At 39.1% G+C, this 10996-nt stretch overlaps 3 protein-coding genes across 3 annotated transcripts in view; all 3 read right to left on the bottom strand.

The window, feature by feature from the left end:
- The window catches only part of LOC130390274 (uncharacterized), a 46120-nt gene that overhangs the window by 5005 nt on the left and 30119 nt on the right, over window positions 1–10996 (bottom strand). The gene's annotated exons all lie outside the window — the stretch shown is intronic.
- LOC130390561 (uncharacterized) lies at window positions 1218–6564 on the bottom strand. The gene is made up of 8 exons (XM_056600591.1): window positions 6532–6564; window positions 4715–4844; window positions 4243–4584; window positions 3748–4119; window positions 3375–3491; window positions 3072–3127; window positions 1431–2313; window positions 1218–1246 (listed from the first exon to the last, which is right to left on the bottom strand). Exons 2-7 carry the CDS (start codon window positions 4752–4754, stop codon window positions 2191–2193), a joined length of 1050 nt encoding a protein of 349 aa, XP_056456566.1. The 5' UTR covers window positions 4755–4844; window positions 6532–6564; the 3' UTR covers window positions 1218–1246; window positions 1431–2190.
- LOC130390556 (uncharacterized) lies at window positions 6886–10356 on the bottom strand. Its single transcript, XM_056600581.1, has 6 exons — window positions 9657–10356; window positions 9157–9483; window positions 8672–9043; window positions 8443–8559; window positions 7867–7919; window positions 6886–7564 (listed from the first exon to the last, which is right to left on the bottom strand). The coding sequence occupies exons 1-6, from the start codon at window positions 9817–9819 to the stop codon at window positions 7436–7438; spliced, it is 1161 nt and encodes a 386-aa protein (XP_056456556.1). The 5' UTR covers window positions 9820–10356; the 3' UTR covers window positions 6886–7435.

The raw sequence follows: 10996 nt of genomic DNA, 5'->3' as shown, positions 1-10996 counted from the left end.
AGACCATGAAAGATAACGCTTTAGGTTCTTCTTCCTTTAATCTTTCTCCCTATAGTGTGTTTTAACCACTGGTTTGTGAACGGAGAGTAAGGCAGCAAGTTGAGAGGCGGGGGCGTACGCTGGTCATGTCTTTGCTTTTGACACACCACCACAACTCTTAACCATACATAGACCTGACTTCGGTCTCAACAGGATGTGTTGCTAAGGTTCTGCAGAAACCAAACATGAAATGGTTATATATTCCTATTACTGACTGCATCTGAATGGTGTCTCTCTGTTTGGTGACCAGAGAGAGATATTTTTAGAGACATATACCCACCATTCCTACACAGCGAATGATGTCTTGTCTCTGTCTTGTCAGGTGTTTATTGCAGGGCGTGCACATGTTTGTGTCTTGTTTCTGTTCTCCCCGTTCTCTCTCTGGAGTCCTCCACACAGATCCACAGACCAACAAGGTTGGCATGTTCCTAGTCAGTTGAAGGGTTCAGATCCAGGTACAGACCATGTGATTGGTGTGTGTTTCAGGACAGCAAATCAACAGCAACCACCAAAATATATGTATATGTGTTTGTGGATTTCTTCTTAAGAGAGAACCTCATAGAGTAGAAGAGTAGAGTATTGCCCATGTCACACCTTGATGATTCGGAAAACTTATCCCAAACTTATGAAAGAATAGACAAACGCCGGCATATGCTGGAATAATACATAACGTATTAGTAACTTATAAGTCATAGAAAACGTATGCATACGAATGCCAGTGTATGACAATGATCGCCTAGTGTGTTGTCAGCGTGCACGACTTATGCCAAACGGTAGTCTAACGTATGCATAGCGTGCGGCACGTATCGCTAACAGTGTATAAAAGCTGGTTCAAATCCTGACCTTGCGCTGTCCACATGATCAAGAATACTCCCAAGGGCCCGGCTAGCCGTGGCCGTAGGCGTGGACGTGGACGCTCACCCAGGCCTACACCCTCCATTCGCCATCACCCCCTGGAGAAGACGCAGTAGTTGCCCCTGCCCCTGACAGCATGCCCTCGCCCTCGCCCTCGCCCTCGCCCTCGCCCTCGCCCTCGCCCTCGCCCTCGCCTCCTCGTTCCCGTGATGGCTCCCATGACTCCCATCCATCAGTGTCCTCAGTAGCGGAGGAGTATCTCCTCTCTGCCCCTCCTTGCCAAGGCAAGGAGGGGCATGAAGACGCAGTTGTGCCTGGATGTCGCAGACGAGCAGCTCATGTGTGATTTTATCTGCAACAACACCATCCTCTTGGACTCAACGTATCTCGACATATGCGACTTATTAATAACTTACAAGTAACCTGTAAGCACGATCGCCTAACATACCCACAACGTATGCGGCGCGTATGAACAATATGTCACGGCCATCTAAAAATTGTGTGCATGCTCAAAAAAAATTACGGTTGCGACGTACTATGACTTATGCCAGCGTATTCCATGATGCTCCAGCGTACTTCAACTTATATAAAAACACCCATAACCTATTCGATGTATGCCAGCGTATTCGCCAAAGTTTTCGTACGTCGGCAGAAGTTTTCCAAATTGTTAAGGACTGACAGGGGAATTAGGTAGAGAAGGATAGAGTTGAGAACAGCAGATTAGAGCCCTATCGATCATTATCACTGAAGCTTCCATGCATTGTATGCCTGCCGTTTTGTGGTCTCCATTCATGGGAATGGACATGGTTAGTAAGGTGTGTACTGTATGCTGTACTTGTGTGTATATAGATGCAAGCAGAGAAGTAAAGTTTTTGGTTTTATTTTTTTAAATTTAAATAAATACCACATTCATAGTTAGCCTTGTTTTGTACAGTATATCTATCTTTCTACCAGGTGTCGTGTGGACAAGCCATTTTAATATCTAAATGTGTGACCTCAGTGGGAGGGTTCACTCAGATGTGTGACAGACAGATCAACTCCAGCCTACCAGATGATGCAATGCACCAGTCAAACCCTTCCAGCTGGTTGGATACGCCCACATTGTGTTATCAAAAAGGGATATATTTAGAAATGGCTCATTAAGTTGACACAGTGTGGTAAAATAGGGGTCCTCTCTTTCCCGCCTTTATTCCATCCTAAATTGCTGTAATTATTGTAAAGTCACCAAGCACATGCTATACCACTTAACATAATTGTGGCTGCCTTCACGTCAAATGTAGGTGATGGACTTCAGCGTCAGGTTTCTCTCACAGCAGAATACAGACTCTCCTGAGTCCTTTCACTGTTCTTCTTCCTTCCTCTGGTTATCCTGCCAGAGAACTCCACCGCTGCGTAGTTCAAGGAATCATTTTCCTCCTCCTACAACAGAGAACTGTGTATCATTACCAAAAATTTAAGAGAATACAATCAAATTAGTCTACTTGTGTCTTCATATGTATTTTTCTGTGGCTGTGTCCCTGCACAAACACATACACACACACACACACACACACACACACACACACACACACACACACACACACACACACACACACACACACACACACACACACACACACACACACACACACACACACACATCCACACACACACATCCACACACACACACACATCCACACACACAAACACACACACACACTTAACATTAGTGTGGCTTTACACATTTTCAACTTTGCACTACAGCACTCACCGCATTTTCTGCAGGAAATGCATTTTGTAGTTTCAAATTATGTCAGTATCAGATATCACAAATCTAAAACATTGTATTGAGTATTGTTATTGGGGTTTTTTTAACCTTAAATTATTTGACTGGGTGTATAAAGGGCATAGCAAGACATTGGAGCTACATTGCACAAATTTACTTTTGACACTTAAGTACATTTGAAGCCAAGTACTTTTATACTTTTGCTCAAGTCGACGTTTAAAGGGAGCACTTCCACTTTTACTGGAGTAATATTTTAAACTAGGTATCTTGACTTTTACTCAAGTACGTGGTCTGAGTACTTCGTCCACCACTGTGTATGATACCCAAGCCACTAAATATAAGTGATGCTTGATGAGGATTAAGTAATTATATACGTAGATATTATAAAAAAACACACACAATGCCGATATACCTGTAGTTCCTGAATCATTGAGGTATGGGAAACATGGAAGGCGGCACTTGGATTTCCTGACAATCACAACGGAATAATATTTACTTTTCAAGATTACATTTGTATAGTTATTGCAATGTTTCATAGAACCCTGATGTTCAAACAGTTTTAAATGTTTACATGTATATATGTTAAACAATTAAGACAAAAAACATATCTGTGAAATATACAATGTACTCTCTCTCTCTGTATCAAACATGGGCATCTCTAACCTGTCCTGAGATCATATGAAGTCAGAAGGCAGAGGTGTAGAATGTAATGTACCTTTGCAATGCTCACAAACTTTCTTTTTATAACTCGTTATGAACTGGATAATATTTCCAACCAAACAGCAAGCCAACAGTATTCCAAGCACCACGATAACCAGATGCCTGTCGGGTTCTAGAATTAAAAGAGAAGATTTAGATCTTATGGTATCTTCCATAAACAATGACACATTATATTATGGAAGGTGATATCAGTGTTCATTAAAAAGTACAATATTTTCAAAATATTAAATAAAGGAAAACATTTAGATTAATATCCCAGCATTAAATAACCAATATTATACTTACCAATCTGTTGTAATCAAAAGTAATAAGTATTCAAAAAAATAAAAAAACGAATATTCTGGAAGCATAAAGTAAAATATACTGACCTGTTAGGTCCAGTTTAGTTCCATTTCCAAACACAACTTCCCCGCATGCTGCCAGGGCACAGTAGTAGGTCCCAGCATCAGAGGAGTCTACATTGTTCTTGGGGAGAGTGTAGACACAGCTCTGTGGAGCAGACGGAGGCCCAGAACTATTCTGACATTCACCACTCCTGTTTCCATTCATGTAAATGGCAGCAGGGTGAGATGGTCCTGATCTGAACCAGTACACACTGGGTTCCCCTTGGCACTGGTTACTGTGGTCCGTCCTCTGGGAGGTAATAGAGCACTGGAGAGCCACAGTGTCTCCCAGCTGAGCTGATGCTGACACAGGCTGTTGGACCACAGTCTGGGAGACAAACCTCTGGTCATTGGGATCTGAACAGTTAAATAAAACAATCATTAGAAGAAACAACCAAATATGCGTGTGGTTCTTTCAGAGAAAAAGTATTTTCGACTATGTTCTTTACAACAAAAAATATCGAAACGAAAATAAGTTACCTGTTACGGACAGGAAAACGCCATTGCTCCAAGTGTGTTGATATTTTCCTCCTTGATTACAGAAATAATTTGCCTCATCCTCTGTTTTAACCTTGCTGATTGTCAAATTGAAGTTACTTCCATTTCCCGCTGTGAACCTTGGCATAAACGATGGGTAAATCAATGATGTCTGATATCTTCTAACTACCATTTGGGGATTATGTCCCAGAGATTGCTTATACCAGAATAACTCCGAATAGATATTCTCGTCTTTCAAAACTGCACAATCCAGAGCAACAGTATCTCCAAGTTTAGCTTCTTTCAAAATAAGTGATTGAGGATCCTCCTTGGTTTGAGTCATCACTAAAAGATAAAGACAAAGGAAATGCTTGTAGTATTTTATCATACAATCTAATAACATCATACTGCATGAATTTCAAAACATTATTCCACCAAAAAACATCCATAATGTACATAAAAACAGTATACTTACATGCAGTACTAAGAATTGTCATTGCTAAAAACAATGTCATGGTTTGATGCTGAACCAGCACTGAAATCAGTGAAGTGAATGATTCTCACATCAGACCAACATTTACATATCCAAGATCCACTGTGATTGGCTGGAACATGGAGACATGAATGAAGCAAGCCAATGATCAACTTGAGTTTTTTTAAGGTGCAGTTCATGTTCGATTTACAGCTAAACTGAAAACATATGCCGTTCTTTTCACCTCTAATGTATTGAAAGATGGCACAATGTTTCCCTGAACGTAAAATGAATGTGTTTACAGACACACACACACACACACACACACACACACACACGCACACGCACACGCACACACACACAAAAAGACACACACAAACACTCTCACAGACACACATACACACAAAATTCTGTATTTAAAACCTATAGGCAAAGCAATGCATGGCAGCTATATTTATTTAGCACTTTTTTTGTGCTTCACATAAAAACATTGTTATACAATACAATGAAATAATAAAATAGATAAATAAAATAAACATAGGAAAAATTAAAAAATGCATTGTGGAAAGTGCAACGTATTTAAGTTTGAACAGAAAGCTAAAGCAAACCAAAGTCGTCTTGCTTTAAAGTGGTCAGAGTTGGGGCAGTGTTAGAGAATAGTTATTACCTGCACAAAATATTTCGTGGGTCCATGCCAGAGGTGTCAAGGGGCAATGTGGAAACATTGCCTTGCAATGGGTCAATGTTTTTGAGGTCACATCAAACAACATGAAATACGTTTTCTTTATCGTAAGGTACACATTTTTGTGTGTTTTTTCAAAAATGTCTTTGTAAAGTGAAATTGTTAGTTAAAATAATTTGGAAGAAAAATGTACCTGCATTTGACCTCTATCTTACAGTAATATAGACAACCCAGGAGAGCTGTATTTGCAGAAATTTCCTGTCAAGAACCGGGGTCCTGTTTCTACAATATGTATGACTGGGTTATTCAATGCCCTTAGATTAGGTTTTCTTTGTAGTTTGTTATATTGGCTTTTTCATCTGTCCATAAGGTTCTGAATGTGGTTTTGCTAAATTGACAATCGTACATTTGTTTGTGTAGTTTGACTATATGTAAGGAAATTTGGATTCAGTTTATGCTGGGTGAGGTTTAGTTGCACAGATTTTAAGCATAATAACCAATTTATTTATTACTTTTTTATTAGGCAGGCCTTACTAACAGGGATCCTCGGATTGTAAACCTGATTGCAGTTCAGTTTGGAGTGACACTTTGTGTGATATTGACTTCAGCAATACATTAGGCTTGCTACTTCCAAGAAATACAAGCCACATAACTGCAAGTGTAAAGTGGCAGTTAATGTTGAAAGCCAACGAAAGATAACGCTTTTTAGTGTTGCTTTCTTTCATCTTTCTTGCTACGGTATCTTTTTTTTTTTACCACTGGGTTGGAAACAGAGAGTGAGGTCCCAAAGTTAGAGGTGAGGGGGTGGCTGGCTATGTCTTGTCTTTTTTCGACACACCGCCGCAACTCAAACCATAGATTGGCCCGACTGTAGGTATCAATTGGATGGGATGCTAAGGTTTTTTCAGAAGCCAATAATGAACTCTAAATATATCGCAGTTCATTGTCTGAATCTGAATGGTGATTGTTTGTTTGATGAACGGAGACAGATTGTAATCATGTTGTCTTTTGCTTGTATTTTCTTTTTCAAAGAGTAAGGTAAAATAAGGAAGTCGTAGCAAGAAGTTCTTAATACTTATGATGATAGTCTAAATAAAAGGTTTGACTCATATTCATTCTAATATGTTCATATCTTTACCTTGCTTGTGGTCTCTCTCTTGCGCTCTCTCTCTCCTCGTCCCGCCCCCACACACACACACTCAGAGTGTTGTGTGTGTGTGTGTGTGTGTGTGTGTGTGTGTGTGTGTGTGTGTGTGTGTGTGTGTGTGTGTGTGTGTGTGTGTGTGTGTGTGTGTGTGTGTGTGTGTGTGTGTGTGTGTGTGTGTGTGTGTGTGTGTTTTCCAGAGAGAACAGTTGTTAAAGGGTCCTAATTGAACCATCCAGGGGCTGTTGATGAGCCATTTCAATAAATATTCATTTGTTTTATCACAAAAAACAATGTTGTAGCGTAAATATGTAGTCGGCCTTCCTTGCAAATTTGAAATCCAAAACATTTATTTATGTACTGTTCATTACATTTATTTTTCACTGTAAATTTCCAACAAAGTAGGCCGGTTAGCCAAGTGGTTCAGAGCATAACAGCCCCATGGTCAAGGTCTTTGGCCGTTCCTTCTAATACCAGTTTACATATTCTAGCAACAAGAACCTTGTGTCACTACTGACGAAGGATATGATCATAAGTTTACACAAATATGCAAACATAATGAGAAGTCTTATTAGAAAAACTATTGAACTTTAATTATTTGATCTCGATTTAATTTTCAATTGATCGTATGTTATCAAATTATGAGGATTTAGGATTACAATTTCACACAATGCAAGCTGGTTAGTAGTATTTATTAACAGCAATGCCTGAAAGTTAAATCAATAGGGAACCTCAGATTATATATGAATGCGGGTTCATCCCCACTTCAACTTCACTTACCAGCGCTGTTAAATGTTATTTGAACGTCATAAACGTGTTAATCTTTAGCAATTTAATGAACATCAACCAGACTACAAGTTTAAGAAATTCAAACAATACAATGGCCAGGTGGATGGATTTATTGGCAAGTTTCTCTCACAGCAGAATACACACTCTCCTCAGTCCTTACACTGTTCTTCTTCATTCCTCTGGTTTTCCTGGCAGAGAACTTCAACGCTGCGTAGTTCAAGGAATCTGTTTCCCCGTTCTACAACAGAAGCGTATTACTACCAAACATCTGAGAGGATTCACAGTTGTACAGAGTGAAATCCAACTGGTGTACTGGTAGCTAATACTCCTGCGACCAGGAACATGTAGGCTTGTAACCACAACAAACTAGTAAAGTTAATTTTACCTGGTAGCTAAACGTCAAGTTAGAAACTTCAATTTACGTTAAAATATTATGCTGCTTTTAAAATACAATTCCATATTTCAATCATGACATCATTCGTTTGATAATGATGAATTAAAATGTGTACATATTGAACAGAATAGTAAATGTAGAAGTACCTGTTCCTGAATCACTGAGTCATGATCAACATGGTCGGAGGCACTCTGTGTTCCTGGGAATCAGAACCAAATAATATTTACTTAATGGAAGTTTAATTTAACTTCCATTTCTTTTTAACAATTTATATCGATATCTACTTTTAAATATTTTATTTTATATGTTCAAATATACCCAATATATATATATATATATATAAACACAATTGAATACACGTAATAATCAAAATAATAAATAGTTTTTTAAGGCGCCTTTCTCGGCACTCAACACTGTACAAAGATACACAAAAGGCATAAAAAAGAAACATTAGAATATATATATATATATATATATATATGTATGTATGTATGTATGTATGTATGTATGTATGTATGTATGTATGTATGTATGTATGTATGTATGCATTCATGTCAAAACAAAAATCTAGCAACAACGTGCTAGATTTCTGTAAAAATACAAATACAACACAGACTCAATTACGTACACAGTGATATCCATCCACAGTTGGGGATCTCTAACCTGTCCTGAATTTATATCAAGTCACACCAGTACGATTATTAGTGTATGATGCACTTTACCTTTGCAATGCTCACAAACATGCTTTTTATTTCTGGTTAGAAAGAGGATTATAATCACAACCAGACAGCAAGCCAACAGTATTCCAAGCACCAGGGTAACTTGAGTCATGCCGAGTTCTAGAATCAAACAATCAACAATGAGTTATGTGGCACCATCAGAACCGACAGTATTTTCTTAGACAAATACATATAATGTAACGAAAAAATCGAATGTATGAAGACAAATTACCTGTTATGTCCAATGTGGTTCCACTTCCAAACACAACTTCCCCACATGCTGCCAGGGCACAGTAGTAGGTCCCAGCATCAGAGGAGTCTACATTGTTCTTGGGCAGAGTGTAGACACAGCTCTGTGGAGCAGACGGAGGCCCAGAACTATTCTGACATTCACCACTCCTGTTTCCATTCATGTAAATGGCAGCAGGGTGAGATGGTCCTGATCTGAACCAGTACACACTGGGTTCCCCTTGGCACTGGTTACCGTGGTCCGTCCTCTGGGAGGTAATAGAGCACTGGAGAGCCACAGGGTCTCCCAGCTGAGCTGATGCAGTCACAGGCTGTTGGACCACAGTCTGGGAGACAAACCTCTGGCCATTGGGATCTGTACGGTAAATACAACAATCATGATAAGAAACTTAATTAAAGCTTTACTGTTTCTAGAGCATTTTTTTTGGGGGATAATTGAAATTAATCAGTCATTGGGATATATCCTACCTTTCACAGATACAAATGTGCCCTTGTTCCAACTGTTAAAAACACCTTGTTGACAGAAATAGTTAGCTTCATCGCTTTTTGTTACGTTTCTGATTGTCAAATTAAAGTCCAATCCCACTGTGAATCTCAAATGAAAGGGTGGATTGAATGTCCTTTTTCCATATGTTATAGCAGCGACTGTCTGGGGAACACATCCAAGAGATTGCTTATGCCAGTAAAGCTTTTCTCTATCGTCTGGTAAAGCTGCACAATCTAGAGAAACAGTATTTCCAAGTTCCGCAGTTTTCACAGTGATCCAACGAGGATCCTCTTGCGTCTCAATCTGCACTAAAAAGAAAGAACAATTAGCAACTCAAATATCTGGTCTAAAAAACGATTATACTTAGTTTTGTTAGATTAATATTGTAAATGAATTAACCGACGTACCGAACTTTACCTCAGAATGTCACAACCCTTAAAAAAGGCCTATTTCATTTAATATGAAGAGGAATTTTACTTACATGCTTCTCTTAGAAGTATCATAGCAAACAATCTTGCTAGCATTGCGATTTTTTGGTGCTGGACTTGCGCTGTACTCACTGAAATAAATGATTTTGACTTTGCAGACCCACATTGACATACCAAAGGTGAACTGTGATTGGCTAGAACTGAGAGATACTGCATGAAGCTATCCAATGATCTGCTTAGTTATCTGTGAGGTGTAGTTCACGTTAGATTGAACAGTTTAGATAACATGGTACTGGGTTCAGCATTCTTTAACATTGTTTCTTATTCTGATAACATGTGTTGGTTCTAACCACGCCCCCAAGTGCTTTTTTCTTCAATCTTTTTAGAAGTTTGCAAATAAGTACGACTGAGAGTAACCCTTTCATTACAATACGGCTAAAACAATTTCCTCTTAGTTTTCAGTTGGATTTTAAGTTCATAGGTTAGGATAGCTGGGATAGCATTTCCTATCTTTATTTGAGCGGCTATATATGCCCAGAGACGAGGAAAAGCCTGAAGCCGCTTAACATCAGCCTATTACATTGAACAGGGGCATTAAAAAAGTCTTCCCATGTCTTGGTATCATGTATTTCTGTCATCTAACTCTACTGTTGTAAAATGGCAGCCAGAAAACGACGTGAGTTAAAGGAAAGGTAAATGTAGTTTCATAACCGATATTTAGATTAATGAAACATATTGACTGACTGCTCTGCCCTATGTTAAAGATTTGCAGACAATATGGGGTCCTGACTTTTCTTTTCTAAAATAACTAACGCTTGTTTTACCTTAATAAAGTTCACTTTATTCATGAGTGGGTCCCTTGATGTCGATTTAAGTGGCGACACAGCATCTTTATCCCTTGTCCCGCGTCCTACATATTGAGACGATGTCCTGCATTTTGATGAGCTCCAGTTTTCCAAATCAAACCACTGTAGGAAGGACGCTGTTCTTTTTTACAATGGCTGTGATACAGCAAAGAAAGAAGGATGTCATCACAGACTGGGTTTGATGTCCATTAAACTGCCCACATGTGGGTCAATCGCATGTTAACCTGTCACTGTCTTTGCTGATGCCCCCAATGGGAAAATTGCGAGTCACCACAAAGTCACAGGCTATGCAAATTGAGGCAGAATACGCTGGACACTACCACACTACCAATGCAGCTACAACAAAGATTGTAAAATAACTTATAATAGTCGGTGCCCGGCTATTCTGAGAGTTTTGTTCTTAAATAGGGGGAATACGACATGAAGTGACATGTGAGAAGGTTTAGCTACAACTGGCTGTCTAGAGGATACGCATTTCAAAAGTGTGGTCATGTGATCCCAGTAGATTCAAGTGTGTGTGTGTGTGT

The sequence above is a fragment of the Gadus chalcogrammus genome, chromosome 10 (genome assembly GCF_026213295.1).
Source record: "Gadus chalcogrammus isolate NIFS_2021 chromosome 10, NIFS_Gcha_1.0, whole genome shotgun sequence".
Taxonomy (NCBI): Eukaryota; Metazoa; Chordata; class Actinopteri; order Gadiformes; family Gadidae; genus Gadus; species Gadus chalcogrammus.
This window is presented reverse-complemented; position numbering and strand designations above follow the sequence as displayed.